The sequence below is a fragment of the Lathyrus oleraceus genome, chromosome 6, assembly GCF_024323335.1.
Source record: "Lathyrus oleraceus cultivar Zhongwan6 chromosome 6, CAAS_Psat_ZW6_1.0, whole genome shotgun sequence".
Classification (NCBI taxonomy): domain Eukaryota; kingdom Viridiplantae; phylum Streptophyta; class Magnoliopsida; order Fabales; family Fabaceae; genus Lathyrus; species Lathyrus oleraceus.
This window is the reverse complement of record NC_066584.1, coordinates 102,952,677-102,974,437: the sequence shown is the minus strand read 5'-3', so window position 1 is coordinate 102,974,437 and position 21,761 is coordinate 102,952,677. Positions and strand designations below refer to the sequence as shown.

The 21,761-nt window shown below is 29.6% G+C and overlaps 1 protein-coding gene across 7 annotated transcripts; it reads left to right on the top strand.

Moving 5' to 3' along the window:
- The first annotated feature begins 3,846 nt into the window (after positions 1 to 3,846).
- On the top strand, positions 3,847 to 20,631 carry LOC127097315 (defensin-like protein 156). Of its 7 annotated transcripts, XM_051035813.1 has the most exons (3): positions 16,086 to 16,157; positions 16,396 to 16,579; positions 20,537 to 20,631. In XM_051035813.1, exons 1-3 carry the CDS (start codon positions 16,106 to 16,108, stop codon positions 20,538 to 20,540), a joined length of 240 nt encoding a protein of 79 aa, XP_050891770.1. In that variant the 5' UTR covers positions 16,086 to 16,105; the 3' UTR covers positions 20,541 to 20,631. The 7 variants fall into 7 exon arrangements, 2 of the variants coding, with proteins under 2 accessions (XP_050891769.1, XP_050891770.1); XM_051035812.1 differs by lacking the exons at positions 16,086 to 16,157; positions 20,537 to 20,631 and adding an exon at positions 3,847 to 3,899 and having other exon boundaries at positions 16,396 to 16,674; XR_007792985.1 differs by lacking the exons at positions 16,086 to 16,157; positions 20,537 to 20,631 and adding an exon at positions 14,573 to 14,629 and having other exon boundaries at positions 16,396 to 16,674.
- Positions 20,632 to 21,761: the final 1,130 nt, after the last annotated feature.

Here is a 21,761-nt window from a genome sequence, read left to right as displayed (position 1 = left end):
GCTACCTGGGAACTAGAGTCAGAAATGCGATAAGCTTACCCTCATCTCTTCTAGGTAATATTTAAATTCGAGGACAAATTTTTATTTAAGGGGGGGAGGATGCAATACCCCGTATTTCCTTAAATACTCAAATTCCGATTAATTGGGATCAATTGAGTTCCTATGTGCTCTAAAAAGTTATCAATTGGGATAAATAGAGTAAATAGTGAACTCAAGTTGACTTAATTAATATTAATTGGGACTGACCTTTTATTATTTGGGGCATTTTGGTAACATTGATAATGGGTCAATAGCTCTAGTAGAACAAACATTACAAGTGTAGTGCCACTTGAGATACTTGTTACTACCAGTAACCTTGTTCTAACCACATGTTTCTTGTGGCAAATGGTGGCCACATGTTTATACCTCTTACCACCTACCCATATGCTATTTCTTTTCTCTATGCATCAGACAAGTGAATAGAGAGAAAGAAGAAGGTCAAGAGAAGAAGAGGAAATAAGCTAGTAGAGAAGAAGAAGAAGAAAAGCTTGGAGAAATCAAGGGCTTGGAATAATCACCATCATCTTCATATCATCATCTCATCCTCAACAACTTCTCCTCTTCCATTTCTTAAGGTGGGTTCTAGTCATGATATATATATATATATATATATATATATATATATATATATATATATATATATATATATATATATATATATATATATATATATATATATATATATATATATATATATATATAAGTATGTTGTAGGATGGGTTTTGTTGGAAGTAGAAGTGTGTTATCTGTTAGAAGAGTGACAAAGTTATGCAAGTGGAAATCTATGTGATACAAAAAGCATTTCTGAGAAAATGGTAAGGACCAATCAATTGGTCCTGGGTGTTTCCTCCAAGTCAATCTATTGGTCACACACTCAAAGCTGGAAAATGTGAAATTTTGCTAAGACCAATCGATTGACACACTTCTCCAATCGATTGGCTAAACTTTCTGTTTTACAGAAAAGGAAATTTTCGCAGGACCAGTCGATTGACAGGGGATTAAAATCGATTGCATAAACTTTCTGTTTTGGAAAATTGGAAAATTTTCATGAGCCAATCGATTGACAATGAGGATCAATCGATTGATCCTTTGTAATCTTTGAAAAACAGAAATGTGAGAGGAACCAATCGATTGGGCTTCCCCAACCAATCGATTGGCTTATGCCAAAAACTTCAAAATCCATTTCTTAAAGGTTTCTAAGTGCATTCCTTCAACCATTAATCATTTATGATGCTATGCTTGTATTGAGTCCATGTTAATTGTGAAAATTACATAATGAATCTAGTGAGTTAACCTAGGATTGGTATTAGGCCGTAAGTTAGGTTTATAACTTAGATAACATTAGAAGGCGACATTCATTCGTACGACGCTTATGTGGAGGTCGTGGACGAATGGTTTCCATAGTTGAGAATGAGACGCTTTGTATGGAAAATGCCATGTTGTTGCTTGTGTATTTTGGTGAATGAAGTCACCTATGATTGATGAATCTTATTATGATTTGTGGAACCGGTCATGTATTCATAATGTTTTTCCCTTGGTGGTGCACATCTCTATTTGATATGCTTAGATGAGTAAGCAATAGGATGTGAGACCGATGATTCATGCCTCAATTGGGTTTGAGCCCCAACCACGGAGGACGTGGGGGAAAGGTGGACACCTAAGTAGGTTAGAGTCCTATACGGTGAAAGATACCCTAAGTGGGTTAGAGTCCCATACGGGTGACGGTTGCTTGAAATGAGTTTGGAACTCATAGAGGACCCGATATCCATCGCGAAAGTCGAATCATACGAGCATGCATGAACTGGGCTTACCCTAGACGTAGGTCCGCCCGGGGATTGATGTTTCGTGAATCTGAATAATGATCTTATTTGAGTTGCAAGAACTCAGATGCATGTTGCCATACATTGCGAGTTAGTTCCCCATCACTTAAGTCTTCTTTCCCTTATTGACTTGAGTTGGATATTGATTAGAAAATCCTGTAGAGCCGAGTGAACCCATAAGATAGGGAACCCACTGAGATTATTATCTCACCCCATGTTGTTGATTATTTTTCAGGTGGTTCTGAGCAGGCGAAGGGTAAGGACAAGATAAAGTGATGTCTTGCTTACCTGATGTTTGGATGGCTACTCTGCTGTGTATATATTTTTGAGATCATTGTATAATGATCTAGCTCCTAGTTTTATTTTGGGCACTTTTGTGTACGTTTTGTGCCATGTTATGTTTCTTTTGGACATGTAAATATGTACACTGTTGCCGCTAGGCGCTTATGTATTTCAGTAACAGTATTACACTATGTATAATATGTATTCTAGACATGTATTATATGTGGGTGTTACAAACCATATTGTTGAACATTATATAAGAAAATATAACTTAAAAAACAAACATCTCATCGATTTTCTATGAAAAATATAAGAAAATGACTAAAACTTTTTTAATTTAAAATAGGAGAGCAAAATTATTTAGTTAGAATTAATTTTATGAATCAAGTAAAATTGAGGATCAAACCTGTAATTTAGGCAATAAAAAATTATTTTGTATCAGAAAAGTATGCTGTATTATTTTATTTTAGAATTTCTTTTCTTGTAAAAGTTTAAAATATATTTTTCTTGAATTATTTAATAGGTAGTTCATTAAACTATTACCAATTAGAATTGTAAATTATATTTCCTTAAATATGATAAAAAATTATACTAAGTTATAAGAATTATAAAAATTAACTATTTTTTTTATGTGGGATGAACATATATAAAAAATATATGTATTTACTATATATTTATTAATTATTTGATATTTGACGATTTCTATATAAACCTATGAAGTTCTTTTAATCAATATTTTAAAAATTGGACCAAACCGGCCAGTTCAACCGTTTGGACTAGGAACCGAAGATGAATCCGGTTGGATTAACCTTTCAAAATTGTTAGTGGGTCAAAACCTGAATAAAATCGGAAAAACCGGATTGAACCGTCCAAAAGCATTCGAACCAAAGAACCGGGACCGGTTATGTAAAACCGCTGGATTCAAAAAAATGCATCAAATTAACCATTTTTTTTGTTTTTTTTTAAATCTTAATATGTCAATATCAAAACTCAACATACATTTCCCAATCACAAAAAAGAATTCCATATTTTTCTACAATCATACAAACTTATAAATTTTGTCACTCCATTGTAGTTTTTCTTTCAACCACACGCCATCATGATCACGCCGTCTCTTTTAAACATAGTCACAAAATTCAACTCAATATTGATTGTCGTTCAAGTCAATATTATTTGTTGTTGTCAAGTAAGACTTTTTTTTGTCGTAGTTCAACTCAAATTCATTTTTGTTGTTGTTTAATGAAGTATATTGTATTATTTATTTTTGGTATTCTATGTTAATTATTTGAACTTTATTTTAGTTATTATATTCTATTATTTTAATTTTGGTTTGAATTAGTTTAACTTATTTTATTGTAATTCTTTAATTTGGTTAAATTATTCTTAAATAAAGGTTAAAATGAAGTGTAGAACTATGTTATCTTATTATATGTATTATTGATATTTTTGTATTAACTTTGTAAAAGATTTTTGAAATATTTACTTTATTAAGTTGTGAATATATGATTATATGTGACATATCTATGAAATTTAGTTTTACATTATTAGTTTGTTTAATACACGGTTCGATCGTGAGTTTAACCGGTTGAACAAATTAAACCTTAAATCGCAAGTTTCACCAGTTCGATTTTAAATTTGAATTTTAAAAATTTGCTTTTAACAAGAATTAACCTAATTTTCCTTTTGATATTGAATCTATATTTGAGATGGCTAAGTTTTCTTTCATGTCAATTATCCTCATTGTCTTCTTTATTTCAGGTATGTTGAATTCTATAAAAATGTTGAATTCTAGTATGTTGGATAATAATATTCTTTTAGTCAAGTTTTTATAACTATTCTTTTTAACAAATAGTATTCATGATTTTAGATGTTATCTCATATCCAAATTTCTAAACAAACATTTTTCACAAAACTATTGTAATTTTTTAAAAGAATATATATAAATTCACTTTAGAGTTTGATATTTATATCTTTTTCATTTAAATTTTATAATTTTTATAATTTTTTAAATATTGTAATTTTTATAAATTCACTTCTCTCATACTACTCCAATAAGATAGCACCATTAGCACGAGATTGTCTTACTCCTAATATGGGATATTTCATTCTCCCCCCCTTAAATTAAAATTCGCCCCCGAATCTCATCCACTCAACAGATAAACACTTCTTGCATCAACGTCTTAGACCAACACCTGACTTCCCTTTGATTTCAAACCTCTGACATATTCATTCTTCCAACTTATCCTATTTAGAAAACTTCTTTCTTGTGTGAACTCTCAATACTTCACGGTCTTAACCATATCCTCATTCCAATACTGGATTAACATTTAAATTTGCTCCCATATAATTCATCTGATATATTGCTCTACATTTGTTGGTCACTTTCGTCCCGGAGGCCACGACTTCCCTTCCTTGCACTAAGTTACAAAAAACATAATTACGACATCTTATATTGACTTAGGTAATCAATACTCATTAATTCTTCATAAGAAAATTTATTGATTCCTTGACCACACACAATATTTACTACTCTTCTCTTATTATTCCTTCAACAATTGTGACAAACTTGTAATCCATCGAACGATAATCTCATCAACTTCACTTGATCTGATACTGTATGCTGCAATCCTCTACTCCTACTGTTTCACTGCTCTCGTACTTTTCCAATAAGATAGCACCATTAACACGAGATTGTCTTACTCCCAATATGGGATATTACATTCTCCCCCCCCCCTTAAATTGAAATTCACCCCCGAATTTCCTCCACTCAACAGATAAACACTTCTTGCATCAATGTCTTAGACCAACACCCGACTTCCCTTTGATTTCAAACCTCTGACATATTCATTCTTCCAACTTATCCTATTTAGAAAACTTCTTTCTTCTATGAACTCTCATTACTTCACGGTCTTAACCATATCCTCATTCCAATACTGGATTAACATTTAAATTTGCTCCCATTTAATTCATCTGATATACTGCTCTACATCTGTTGGTCACTTTCCTCCAGGAAGCCACAACTTCCCTTTCTTGCACTAAGTTAAACAAAGCATAATTACGACATCTTATATTGACTTTAGTAATCAATACTCATTAATTCTTCATAAAAATTTATTGATTCCTTGTCCACACACAATATTTACTACTCTTCTCTTATTATTCCTTGAACAAATGTGATAAACTTGTAATCCATCTATCGATAATCTCATCAACTTCACTTGATCTGATACTATATGCTGCAAGCCTCTACTCCTACTGTTTCACTTCTGTCGTACTACTCCAATAAGATAGCACCATTAGCACGAGATTGTCTTACTCCCAATATGGGATATTACATTCTCCCCCCCTTAAATTGAAATTCGCCCTCGAATTTCCTCCACTTAACAGATAAACACTTCTTGCATCAACGTCTTAGACCAACACCTGACTTCCCTTTGATTTCAAACCTCCGACATATTCATTCTTCCAACTTATCCTCTTTATCAAACTTCTTTATTGTGTGAACTATCAATACTTAATGTTCTTAACCATATCCCCATTCCAATACTGGATTAACATTTAAATTTTATCCCATTTAATTCATCTGATATACTGCTCTACATTTGTTGGTCACTTTCCTCCCGGAGGCCACGACTTCCCTTCCTTGCACTAAGTTATACAAAACATAATTACGACAACTTACATTGACTTGGGTAATCAATACTCATTAATTCTTCATAAGAAAATTTATTGATTCCTTGGCCACACACAATATTTGCTACTCTTCTGTTATTATTCCTTCAACAAATGTGACAAACTTGTAATCCATCTAACGATAATCTCATCAACTTCACTTGATATGATACTGTATGTTGCAAGCCTCTACTCCTACTGTTTCAGTTCTCTCGTACTTCTCCAATAAGATAGCACCATTAACACGAGATTGTCTTACTCCAAATATGGGATATTTCATTCTCCCCCCCCCCCCCCTAAATTGAAATTCACCCCCGAATTTCCTCCACTCAACAGATAAACACTTCTTACATCAATGTCTTAGACCAACAACTGACTTCCCTTTGATTTCAAACCTCTGACATATTCATTCTTCCAACTTATCCTATTTAGAAAACTTCTTTCTTCTGTGAACTCTCATTACTTCACGGTCTTAACCATATCCTTATTCCAATACTGGATTAACATTTAAATTTGCTCCCATTTAATTCATCTGATATACTGCTCTACTTCTGTTGGTCACTTTCCTCCCGGAAGCCACGACTTCCCTTTCTTGCACTAAGTTACACAAAACAAAATTACGACTTCTTATATTGTCTTTGGTAATCAATACTCATTAATTCTTTATAAAAATTTATTGATTCCTTGACCACACACAATATTTACTACTCTTCTCTTATTATTCCTTGAACAAATGTGACAAACTTGTAATCCATCTAACGATAATCTCATCAACTTCACTTGATCTGATACTATATGTTGCAAGCCTCTACTCCTACTGTTTCACTTCTGTCGTACTACTCCAATAAGATAGCACCATTAGCACGAGATTGTCTTACTCCCAATATGGGATATTACATTCTCCCCCCCCCCCTAAATTGAAATTCGCCCCCGAATTTCCTCCACTCAGTAGATAAACACTTCTTGCATCAACGTCTTAGACCAACACCTGACTTCCCTTTGATTTCAAACCTCTGACATATTCATTCTTCCAACTTATCCTTTTTAGCAAACTTCTTTATTGTGTGAACTATCAATACTTTATGTTCTTAACCATATCCTCATTCCCATACTGGATTAACATTTATATTTTCTCCCATTTAATTCTTCTGATATACTGCTCTACATTTGTTGGTTACTTTCCTCCCGGAGGCCACGACTTCCCTTCCTTGCATTAAGTTATACAAAACATAATTACGACAACTTACATTGACTTGGGTAATCAATACTCATTAATTCTTCATAAGAAAATTTATTGATTCCTTGACCACACACAATATTTACTACTCTTCTGTTATTATTCCTTCAACAAATGTGACAAACTTGTAATCCATCTAACGATAATCTCATCAACTTCACTTGATATGATACTGTATGTTGCAAGCCTCTACTCCTACTGTTTCAGTTCTCTCGTACTTCTCCAATACGACTGCACCATTAACACGAGATTGTCTTACTCCCAATATGGGATATTTCATTCTCCCCTGCCCCCTTAAATTGAAATTCGCCCCCGAATTTCCCCCACTCAACAGATAAACACTTCTTGCATCAACGTCTTAGACCAACACCTGACTTCTCTTTGATTTCAAACCTCTGACATATTCATTCTTCCAACTTATCCTTTTTAGCAAACTTCTTTATTGTGTGAACTATCAATACTTTATGTTCTTAACCATATCCTCATTCCAATACTGGATTAACATTTAAATTTTCTCCCATTTAATTCATCTGATATACTGCTCTACATTTTTTGGTCACTTTCCTCCCGAAGGCCACGACTTCCCTTCCTTGCACTAAGTTATACAAAACATAATTACGACAACTTACATTGACTTGGGTAATCAATACCATTAATTCTTCATAAGAAAATTTATTGATTCCTTGACCACACACAATATTTACTACTCTTCTGTTATTATTCCTTCAACAAATGTGACAAACTTGTAATCCATCTAACGATAATCTCATCAACTTCACTTGATATGATACTGTATGTTGCAAGCCTCTACTCCTACTGTTTCAGTTCTCTCGTACTTCTCGAATAAGACAGCACCATTAAAACGAGATTGTCTTACTCCCAATATGGGATATTTCATTCTCCCCCCCCCCCTTAAATTGAAATTCACCCCCGAATTTCCTCCAGTCAACAGATAAACACTTCTTGCATCAATGTCTTAGACAAACACCTGACTTCCCTTTGATTTCAAACCTCTGACATATTCATTCTTCCAACTTATCCTATTTAGAAAACTTCTTTCTTTTGTGAACTCTCATTAACTCACGGTCTTAACCATATCCTTATTCCAATACTGGATTAACATTTAAATTTGCTCCCATTTAATTCATCTGATATACTGCTCTACATCTGTTGGTCACTTTCCTCCCGGAAGCCACGACTTCCCTTTCTTGCACTAAGTTACACAAAACAAAATTACGACATCTTATATTGACTTTGGTAATCAATACTCATTAATTCTTCATAAAAATTTATTGATTCCTTGACCACACACAATATTTACTACTCTTCTCTTATTATTCCTTGAAAAAATGTGACAAACTTGTAATCCATCTAATGATAATCTCATCAACTTCACTTGATCTGATACAGTATGCTGCAAGCCTCTACTCATAATGTTTCACTTCTCTCGTACTACTCCAATAAGATAGCACCATTAGCACGAGACTGTCTTACTCCCAATATGGGATATTACATTCTCCCCCCCTTAAATTTAAATTTGCCCCCGAATTTCCTCCATTCAACAGATAAACACTTCTTGCATCATTGTCTTAGACCAACACCTGAATTCCCTTTGATTTCAAACCTTTGACATATTCATTCTTCCAACTTATCCTCTTTAGCAAACTTATTTCTTGTGTGAACTATCAATACTTCATGGCCTTCACCATATCCTCGTTCCAATACTGGATTAACATTTAAATTTGCTCCCATTTAATTCATCTGATATACTGCTCAACATCTGTTGGTCACTTTCCTCCCGGAGGCAACGACTTCCCTTCCTTGCACTAAGTTACACAAAACATAATTACGACATCTTATATTGACTTGGGTAATCAAATCTCATTAAGTCTTCATAATAAAATTTATTGATTCCTTTACCACACATAATATTTACTACTCTTCTATTATTATTCCTTCAACAAATGTGACAAACTTGTAATCCATCTAACGATAATCTCATCAACTTCACTTGATCTGATACTGTATGCTGAAAGCCTTTACTCCTACTGTTTCACTTCTTTCGTACTACTCCAATAAGATAGCACCATTAACACGAGATTGTCTTACTCCCAATATGGGATATTTCGTTCTCCCACCCCCTTAAATTGAAATTCACCCCCGAATTTCCTCCACTCAACAGATAAACACTTCTTGCATCAATGTCTTAGACCAACACCTGACTTCCCTTTGATTTCAAACCTCTGACATATTCATTCTTCCAACTTATCCTCTTTAGAAAACTTCTTTCTTGTGTGAACTCTCAATACTTCACGGTCTTAACCATATCCTCATTCCAATACTGGATTATCATTTAAATTTGCTCCCATTTAATTCATCTGATATACTGCTCTACATCTGTTGGTCACTTTCCTCCTACTTATAAATGTGTTTGCACATACTATTGTTCCACCTAGAATAAAAATATTTAGCTTTATTTTAAATGTAAAACTGTATTAAAAATATGGATAATCTCGAGTTAAATACAATTGAAATTTTTTATTTAAGTCTTTTGTTATGATTGAGAACATAAAAATAATATTTCGACTAATTTTTTATTTATATAGTCTAAGATTCGATTCTTCTAAAATTTAGAGTTGTTGTAATGTATCAAAAATAAATAAAAAATACTATACTCAAAAATTTAATAAAGGTATAATAGCCTATATCAAAAATTAATTACTACAAGTTTTAAAAGTTCATGTCTCATGACACTCAAGAAATTAAAAAGGCTTGGTTAATTGATTCATATCTTACGTGATTTATGAAATTGGCCTCTATTTTAAATTTAAACTATTTTGGTCATCCTAATTTAAATTAAGCAGTTTTTATCTCCCTCTCATTCTTTTGCATTTTAAGTTAATGATATTTCTATTTTGTAAATGATAAATTACTTGTAAAACACGAAAAATCATCGTATAACCATATTGCTGAATATTATATATGAAAATATAACATAAAAAACAAACATCTCATCGATTTTCTATGAAAAATATTGAGAAAATGACTAAAATTTGAGTTTAAAATAGGAGACCAAATTTATTTGAATGAGAATTAATTTTATGAATCAGATAAAATTGAGGATCAAAACTCTAATTTAGCTAATAAAATATTATTTTGTATCAGAAAACTATGCCATATTATTTTATTTTATAGTTGCTTTTCTTGTCAAAGTTAAAAATATATTTTTCTTGACTTATTCAATAGGTAGTTCATCAAAATATTAACAATTAGAATTGTAAATTATATTTCCTTAAATATAATAAAAATTTATACTAAGTTATAAGAATTATAAAAATTAACTATTTTTTTATGTGGCATGAACATATATAAAAAATATATGTATTTACTATATATTTATTAATTATTTGATACTTGACGATTTTTATATAAACCTATGAAATTCTTTTAACCAATGTTTTAAAAATCGGACCGAATCGGCCAGTTCAACTGTTTGGACCGGGAACAGGAGATGAATCCGATTGGATTAACCTTTCAAAATCGTTAATGGGTCAAAACCTGAATAAAACCGGATAAATCGGATTGAACCGTCCAAAACCATTCGAACTAAAGAACCGGGGCCAGTACTGTGAAACCTCCCGGTTCAAAAAATTGCATCAAATTAACCTTTTTATTAAAAAAATTAACATGTCAATATCAAAACTTAACATACATTTCTTAATCACAAAAAAGAATTCCATGTTTTTTTATAACCATACAAACTTCTAAATTTTGTCACTCCATTATAGTTTCTCTTTCAACCACACTCCAGCATCATCATGTTGTCTCTTATAAATATAATCACGATATTCAACTCAATATTGATTGTCTTTCAAGTCAATATTGTTTGTTGTTGTCATGTAAGCCTTTTTTGTAACAACCCATATAATATATATCTAGAATAATATCATACAAGTGTTAAATTTTGGTATTGTCACAACATAAGTGCCTAATGGCATCAATATATATACACATGTCCAAACTAAACCATCAATGGAACATGTTATACAATAATGCCTAAAAATAAAAATCTAAGAACTATGTGCAATATCTTCATTGCACACAACTCCACAGCGGAAGGTCATGATGAATAGCATCCCTTGAAACATCCATAACAACTTCTCAAGATTCAACCTGTAAGGATTACCTGAAAAATAACAACAATAATGGGATGAGATAATAATCTCAGTGAGTTCTCCTATCCTATGGGTCCACTCGGCTGTACAGGGTTTCTAATCAATATTCAACTCATATCCAACTCAAGTCAACAAGGGGACGACGACTTGAGCGATGGGGAAACTATCTCGCAATTGTATGGCAACATGCATCTGAGTTCTCATAACTCAACCACGATCATTATTCAGATCACGACGCATCAATTCCCGACGGACTTACGTCTAAGCCAGGTCCGGTTCATGCATGCTCGTATGATTCGACTTTCGCGGTGGATATCCGGTTCCCCTATGGGACTCAAACCCACTTTTAAGAACCATCACTCGTATGGGACTTTACCCACTTTGAGTCTCTTTCACCGTATGGGCCTTATCCCACTTTGGTGTCCACCTTTCCCCCATGTCCACCATGGTTGGGGCTCAAACCCAATTGAGGCTCGAATCATTGGTTCCACATCCTAATGCTTACTCATCTAAGCATACCACAAGAGATGTGTACCACCACAGAAAAACACACATTCTAAATACATGATCGGTTCCATAATCATCGGTTCCACGAACCATAATAAAATTCATCAATCACGGGTGACTTCATTCACCACAAAACACAAATAATAACATGGCATGTTCCATACAATGTGTCTCATTCTCAAACATGACAACATTTCGTTCACGACCTCACATAAGCGTCGTACGAATGAATACCGTATTCTCATACATATATCACACATGTTCCATAACCTAGATCATATTTCTAAGTTATTAATCACGTTATTCTCCTAGGTTTCCTCACTCATCTTTGTAAGGTTTTTAATCATGTTACTTCACCTTCCATATAACAACAATATTTAATTTTCATCATGATATAATTCATGGCATTTATAAATCACATATTATTTTATAACATGGAACAATAATAATAGCCCTTTACGTTATCTTTCTAACGCATCCGTTTGTGTCCAAAACGGAGTTATACCACTCAATTAATTCATTAATCTATCTTAATCAAGATTTAGATTAATATTTATTCATTGCATAAGTATTCAACAACAACATCTTTGGCCTAATGGTAAGGCTTGTACAAATCCAAGGAGGTCTTGAGTTCAAACCCCATTGGTGACATATTTTAATTCATCTCTTTTATTTTCCTTTCCATCTACCATTTTTACCCACCATTTTCACATAACATGATTCTTCAACAACAACCAACACTCAAGGATTCCTCAACCTCATAAACACATGTTCTTAACAACCTCAACAACCATGTTCAATTACAACAATACATTAATCATAGAAAACATGGTTAACTCATGATTCATGGAATATTTCATGAATAACTTATATTGTTATGAATTCATGTGATTAACCTTCATAACTTCACAACAAAACACATCAAAATCAAACACCCAAGTATCACAATTTCAACAACAACAACATGATATCAACACATAGCATGGATGAGGAGTATGAACACAACAAGTTCATCACAAATTCAAACAAATCCTAACCCCCAACATAGGTTATTTTCCCCCAAAGGCTAAATCTATCTAAGAACTCACCTTGGACACATGGAGATGGTGAGTAGAAAGTGGTGATGATGAAGATGACATGATGTTGGTGGTTCCATGGCTTCCTCTTCTTCCTTCCTCTTTCCTCTTCTTCCCTTTCTTCTCTTTTCCTCTTCTCTTCTTCTTATCCTTTCTTCTTTTCTTTCTGATATTTCTCTTTCTCTCTTACCTACTTCTCCTTATCTTTTTCTTTTTCTCTCTCTTTCATTTCCTGATAACTCTCCTTCTCTCTTCTTCTATTCTATCCTCTTTTTTTACCAACCTCTACTTTTCTTATCCACCACACACACATATACTATATAATATATAATATTAAGTAGTGACATAAAATATCTCAATTAATATTTTATCTTCCAATACCAATTGACCAATTATTAATATTACCAAAAATATCCTCTCTTGTACTTATTAATATTAATAATTAATCTCTTCAGAGTTCACTGGTTACTCTATTGGTCCCAATTGACAACATTTAGAGCACATAGGAGCTCCAATTGTTACAAATGATAATAGATAATTTACATAGGAACTCAATTGATCTCAACTGACAACTAATTGAGCATTTAAGGGAATATGGGATATTACATTTGTTCTGTAGTTTAACTCAAATTCATTTTTTGTTGTTTATGAAGTATGTTATATTATTTATTTTTGGTATTCTTTCTTAATTATTTGAACTTTATTTTAGTTATTATATCCAATTGTTACCAAAAATGTCCTCTCTTGTACTTATTAATATTAATAATTAATCTCTTCAGAGTTCACTGGTTACTCTATTGGTCCCAATTGACAACATTTAGAGCACATAGGAGCTCCAATTGTTACAAATGATAATAGATAATTTACATAGGAACTCAATTGATGTCAATTGACAACTAATTGAGCATTTAAGGGAATATGGGATATTACATTTTTTTGGTCGTAGTTTAACTCAAATTCGTTTTTTTGTTGCTTATGAAGTATGTTATATTATTTATTTTTGGTATTCTATCTTAATTATTTGAACTTTATTTTAGTTATTATATCCAATTGTTACCAAAAATGTCCTCTCTTGTACTTATTAATATTAATAATTAATATCTTCAGAGTTCACTGGTTACTCTATTGGTCCCAATTGACAACATTTAGAGCACATAGGAGCTCCAATTGTTACAAATGATAATAGATAATTTACATATGAACTCAATTGATCTCAACTGACAACTAATTGAGAATTTAAGGGAATATGGGATATTACATTTTTTCTGTCGTAATTTAACTCAAATTCGATTTTTGTTGTTTATGGAGTATGTTATATTATTTATTTTTGGTATTCTATCTTAATTATTTGAACTTTATTTTAGTTATTATATTCTATTATTTTTAATTTTTGTTTGAATTATTTTAACTTATTTTATTATAATTCTTTAATTTGGTAAAATTATTCTTAAATAAAGTTTAAAATGAAGTGTAGAACTATGTTATCTTATTATATGTATTATTGATATTGTTGTACAAACTTTAGAATAGATTTTTGAAATATTTACTGTATTAAGTTGTGAACGAATGATTATGTGTGAGATATGTATGAAGTTTAGTTTCACATTAATAGTTTGTTTAATAAACGTAGGACCATAGATTTAACCGGTTGAACAAATTAAACCTTAAACGGCAAGTTCCACCGGTTTGATTTCCAGTTTGATTTTTAAAACATTGCTTTTAACAAGAATGAACCTTATTTTGCTTTTGATATTAAAGATACAATTGAGATGGCTATGTTTTCTTTCATGTTAATTATCGTCATTGTCTTCTTTATTTCAGGTATGTTGAATTCTATATAAATGATGAATTCTCATATGTTGGATAATAATATTCTTTTAGTCATGTATTTATAACTATATTTTTTTAACAAATAGTATTCATGATTTTAGATGATATCTCATACCCAAATTTTTAACCAAACATTTTTCACAAAAATATTATAAGCTTGTAAAAGAATATGTATAAATACACTTTAGAGTTTGATATGTATATCTTTGTCACTTAATTTTTTAATTTTAATTTTAATTTTTTAGAGTTATAGCAATGACAAGTGCTAGAAACATATTGTCAAAAGAATGTGTCATCACTCGTGATGGTCAATGCCTCCCTACAGCTTGCAAAGAATGGTGTTTAAATACATATAAGGGTCATGGAGCATGCGTTGTTACCATTGAAAATCCTCCTACTTATAAATGTGTTTGCACATACTATTGTTCCGCCTAGAATAAAAATATTAAGCTTTATTTTAAATGTAAAATTGTATTGAATTAAATGGATAAATTCAAGATAATTAAAATTGCAAAATTTTATTTAAGTGTTTTGTTATGATTGAGAACATAAAAATAATATTTTGACTAATTTTTTATTTACTATAGTCTAAGATTCGATTCTTCAAAAAAGTAGAGTTGTTGTAATGTATCAAAAATAAATCAATAATAATATACTCAAAAATTTATTAAAATTATAATAGCCAATATCAAAAATTAATTACTCCAAGTTTTAAAAGTTCGAAATTAAGCATGCTTAACTATTTGATTCCTATATTATCTGGTTTATGAAATTGGTCTCTCTATTTTAAATTTAAACTATTTTGGTCATCCTAATTTAAATTAAACAGTTTTGGTCTCCCTCTCATACTTTTGCATTTAAAATTATCGATAATTCTATTTTTTTAAAATGATAAATTACTTGTAAAACACGTCAAATCACCGTATAACCATATTGTTGAACATTATATATGAACGTATAACTTAAAAAACAAACATCTCATCGATTTACTATCAAAAAATGTGAGAAAATGACTAAAACTGTTTGAATTCAAAATAGGAGACCAAAATTGTTTGAATTAGAATTAATTTCATGAATCAAGTAATATTGAGGATCAAAATTGTAATTTAGCCCATAAAATATTATTTTGTATCAGATAAGTGTGCCATATTATTTTAATTTAGAATTGCTTGTCTTGTAAAAGTTAAAAATACATTTTTCTTGACTTATTTAATAGGTACATCATTTAACAACTACCAAACTAGAATTGTAAATCATATTTCCTTAAATATAATAAAAATGTATACTCAGTTATAAGAATTATAAAAATTAATTATTTTTTAAGTGGCATGAACATACATAAAAAATATATGTATTTACTACATATTTATAAATTATTTGATATTTGATGATTTCTATATAAACCTATGAAGTCCTTTTAACAAGAATGAACCTTATTTTGCTTTTGATATTCAAGCTATATTTGAGATGGCTAAGTTTTCTTTCATGACAATTATCGTCATTGTCTTCTTTATTTCAGGTATGATGCATTCTATATAAATGTGTTGGATAATAATATTGTTTTAGTCAAGCATTTATGACTATATTTTTTTAACAAATAGTATTCATGATTTTAGATGTTATCTCATATCCAAAGTTTTAACCAAACCTTTTTCAGAAAAATATTGTATGTTTTTAAAAGAATATATATAAGTTCACTTTAGAATTTGATATTGATATTTCTCAACCTTAATTTTTTTATTTTTGTTTTTTTACAGGTATAGCAATGACAAATGCTAGAAACATATGGTCAAAAGAATGTGTCATCACTCGTGATGGTCAATGCCTCCCGACAGCTTGCAAAGAATGGTGTTTAAATACATATAAGGGTCATGGAGCATGCGTTGCTACCGTTGGAAATCCTCCTACTTATAAATGTGTTTGCACATACTATTGTTCCACCTAGAATAAAAATGTTTAGCTTTATTTTAAATGTAAAACTGTATTACAATAAATGGATAGTCTCGAGATAAATACAATTGCAAAATTTTATTTAAGTGTTATGATATGATTGAGAGCATAAAAATAATATTTTGACTAATTTTTTATTTACTATAGTCTAAGCTTCGATTCTTCAAAAATGTAGAGTTGTTGTAATGTATCAAAAATTCTATACTCCAAAATTTATTAAAATTGTAATAGCCAATATCAAAAATTAATTAGTCCATGTTTTAAAAGTTCATGTCTCATGACACTCAAGAAATTAAAAAGGCTTAATTATTTGATTCATATCTTACGTGATTTATGAAATTGGTCTCTATTTTAAATTTAAACTATTTTGGTCATCCTAATTTAAATTAAGTAGTTTTTGTCTCCCTCTCATACTTTTGCATTTTAAATTAATGATATTTCTATTTTGTAAATGATAAATTACTTGTAAAACACGAAAAATCATCGTATAACCATATTGTTGAATATTATATATGAAAATATAACATAAAAAACAAACATCTCATCGATTTTCTATGAAAAATATTGAGAAAATGACTAAAATTTGAGTTTAAAATAGGAGACCAAATTTATTTGAATGAGAATTAATTTTATGAATCGGGTAAAATTGAGTATCAAAACTGTAATTTAGCTAATAAAATATTATTTTGTATCAGAAAAGTATGCCATATTATTTTATTTTATAGTTGCTTTTCTTGTCAAAGTTAAAAATATATTTTTCTTGACTTATTCAATAGGTAGTTCATCAAACTATTAACAATTATAATTGTAAATTATATTTCCTTAAATATAATAAAAATTTATACTAAGTTATAAGAATTATCTAAATTAACTATTTTTTAATGTGGCATGAACATATATAAAAAATATATGTATATACTATATATTTATTAATTATTTGATACTTGACTATTTCTATATAAACCTGTGAAATTCTTTTAACCAATGTTTTAAAAACCGGACCGAATCGGCCAGTTCAACTGTTTGGACCGGGAACCGGAGATGAATCCGATTGGATTAACCTTTCAAAATCGTTAATGGGTCCAAACCTGAATAAAACCGAATAAATCGGATTGAAGCGTCCAAAATCATTCGAACTAAAGAACCGGGGCCGGTACTGTGAACCCTCCCGGTTCAAAAAATTGCATCAAATTAACCTTTTTATTAAAAAAAATTAACATGTCAATATCAAAACTTAACATACATTTCCTAATCACGAAAAAGAATTCCATTTTTTTTACAACCATAAAAACTTCTAAATTTTGTCACTCCATTATAGTTTCTCTTTCAACCACACTCCATCATCATCATGTCGTCTCTTATAAACATAGTCACGATATTCAACTCAATATTGATTGTCGTTCAAGTCAATATTGTTTGTTGTTGTCGGGTAAGCCTTTTTTCTGTCGTAGTTTAACTCAAATTCGTTTTTTGTTGTTTATGGAGTATGTTATATTATTTATTTTTGGTATTCTATCTTAATTATTTGAACTTTATTTTAGTTATTATATTCTATTATTTTAATTTTTGTTTGAATTATTTTAACTTATTTTATTATAATTCTTTAATTTGGTAAAATTATTCTTAAATAAAGTTTAAAATGAAGTGTAGAACTATGTTATCTTATTATATGTATTATTGATATTGTTGTACAAACTTTAGAATAGATTTTTGAAATATTTACTGTATTAAGTTGTGAACGTATGATTATGTGTGAGATATGTATGAAGTTTAGTTTCACATTAATAGTTTGTTTAATAAACGTAGGACCGTAGATTTAACCGGTTGAACAAATTAAACCTTAAACCGCAAGTTCCACCGGTTTGATTTCCAGTTTGATTTTTAAAACATTGCTTTTAACAAGAATGAACCTTATTTTGCTTTTGATATTAAAGATACAATTGAGATGGCTATGTTTTCTTTCATGTTAATTATCGTCATTGTCTTCTTTATTTCAGGTATGTTGAATTCTATATAAATGATGAATTCTCATATGTTGGATAATAATATTCTTTTAGTCATGTATTTATAACTATATTTTTTTAACAAATAGTATTCATGATTTTAGATGATATCTCATACCCAAATTTTTAACCAAACATTTTTCACAAAAATATTATAAGTTTGTAAAAGAATATGTATAAATACACTTTAGAGTTTGATATGTATATCTTTGTCACTTAATTTTTTAATTTTAATTTTAATTTTTTAGAGTTATAGCAATGACAAGTGCTAGAAACATATTGTCAAAAGAATGTGTCATCACTCGTGATGGTCAATGCCTCCCTACAGCTTGCAAAGAATGGTGTTTAAATACATATAAGGGTCATGGAGCATGCGTTGTTACCATTGAAAATCCTCCTACTTATAAATGTGTTTGCACATACTATTGTTCCGCCTAGAATAAAAATATTAAGCTTTATTTTAAATGTAAAATTGTATTAAATTAAATGGATAAATTCAAGATAATTAAAATTGCAAAATTTTATTTAAGTGTTTTGTTATGATTGAGAACATAAAAATAATATTTTGACTAATTTTTTATTTACTATAGTCTAAGATTCGATTCTTCAAAAAAGTAGAGTTGTTGTAATGTATCAAAAATAAATCAATAATAATATACTCAAAAATTTATTAAAATTATAATAGCCAATATCAAAAATTAATTACTCCAAGTTTTAAAAGTTCGAAATTAAGCATGCTTAACTATTTGATTCCTATATTATCTGGTTTATGAAATTGGTCTCTCTATTTTAAATTTAAACTATTTTGGTCATCCTAATTTAAATTAAACAGTTTTGGTCTCCCTCTCATACTTTTGCATTTAAAATTATCGATAATTCTATTTTTTTAAAATGATAAATTACTTGTAAAACACGTCAAATCACCGTATAACCATATTGTTGAACATTATATATGAACGTATAACTTAAAAAACAAACATCTCATCGATTTACTATCAAAAAATGTGAAAAAATGACTAAAACTGTTTGAATTCAAAATAGGAGACCAAAATTGTTTGAATTAGAATTAATTTCATGAATCAAGTAAAATTGAGGATCAAAATTGTAATTTAGCCCATAAAATATTATTTTGTATCAGATAAGTGTGCCATATTATTTTAATTTAGAATTGCTTGTCTTGTAAAAGTTAAAAATACATTTTTCTTGACTTATTTAATAGGTACATCATTTAACAACTACCAAACTAGAATTGTAAATCATATTTCCTTAAATATAATAAAAATGTATACTCAGTTATAAGAATTATAAAAATTAATTATTTTTTAAGTGGCATGAACATACATAAAAAATATATGTATTTACTACATATTTATAAATTATTTGATATTTGATGATTTCTATATAAACCTATGAAGTCCTTTTAACAAGAATGAACCTTATTTTGCTTTTGATATTCAAGCTATATTTGAGATGGCTAAGTTTTCTTTCATGACAATTATCGTCATTGTCTTCTTTATTTCAGGTATGATGAATTCTATATAAATGTGTTGGATAATAATATTGTTTTAGTCAAGCATTTATGACTATATTTTTTTAACAAATAGTATTCATGATTTTAGATGTTATCTCATATCCAAAGTTTTAACCAAACCTTTTTCAAAAAAATATTGTAAGTTTTTAAAAGAATATATATAAGTTCACTTTAGAATTTGATTATGATATTTCTCAACCTTAATTTTTTTATTTTTGTTTTATTTACAGGTATAGCAATGACAAATGCTAGAAACATATGGTCAAAAGAATGTGTCATCACTCGTGATGGTCAATGCCTCCCGACAACTTGCAAAGAATGGTGTTTAAATACATATAAGGGTCATGGAGCATGCGTTGCTACCGTTGGAAATCCTCCTACTTATAAATGTGTTTGCACATACTATTGTTCCACCTAGAATAAAAATGTTTAGCTTTATTTTAAATGTAAAACTGTATTACAATAAATGGATAATCTCGAGATAAATACAATTGCAAAATTTTATTTAAGTGTTTTGATGTGATTGAGAACATAAAAATAATATTTTGACTAATTTTTTATTTACTATAGTCTAACCTTCGATTCTTCAAAAATGTAGAGTTGTTGTAATGTATCAAAAATTCTATACTCCAAAATTTATTAAAATTATAATAGCCAATATCAAAAATTAATTAGTCCAAGTTTTAAAAGTTCATGTCTCATGACACTCAAGAAATTAAAAAAGCTTAATTATTTGATTCATATCTTACCTGATTTATGAAATTGGTCTCTATTTTAAATTTAAACTATTTTGGTCATCCTAATTTAAATTAAGCAGTTTTTGTCTCGCTCTCATACTTTTGCATTTTAAATTAATGATATTTCTATTTTGTAAATGATAAATTACTTGTAAAACACGAAAAATCATCGTATAACCATATTGTTGAATATTATATATGAAAATATAACATAAAAAACAAACATCTCATCGATTTTCTATGAAAAATATTGAGAAAATGACTAAAATTTGAGTTTAAAATAGGAGACCAAATTTATTTGAATGAGAATTAATTTTATGAATCGGGTAAAATTGAGTATCAAAACTGTAATTTAGCTAATAAAATATTATTTTGTATCAGAAAAGTATGCCATATTATTTTATTTTATAGTTGCTTTTCTTGTCAAAGTTAAAAATATATTTTTCTTGACTTATTCAATAGGTAGTTCATCAAACTATTAACAATTATAATTGTAAATTATTTATTCCTTAAATATAATAAAAATTTATACTAAGTTATAAGAATTATAAAAATTAACTATTTTTTTATGTGGCATGAACATATATAAAAAATATATGTGTTTACTATATATTTATTAATTATTTGATACTTGACTATTTCTATATAAACCTGTGAAATTCTTTTAACCAATGTTTTAAAAACCGGACCGAATCGGCCAGTTCAACTGTTTGGACCGGGAACCGGAGATGAATCCGATTGGATTAACCTTTCAAAATCGTTAATGGGTCCAAACCTGAATAAAGCCGAATAAATCGGATTGAACCGTCCAAAATCATTCGAACTAAAGAACCGGGGCCGGTACTGTGAACCCTCCCGGTTCAAAAAATTGCATCAAATTAACCTTTTTATTAAAAAAATTT

Coding starts and splice junctions, on each gene's coding strand:
- LOC127097315 (XM_051035813.1), top strand. CDS start 16,106: ATGGCTAAGTTTTCTTTCATGACAATTATCGTCATTGTCTTCTTTATT. Junction 16,158..16,395: donor CATTGTCTTCTTTATTTCAG/GTATGATGCATT, acceptor GTTTTTTTACAG/GTATAGCAATGACAAATGCT.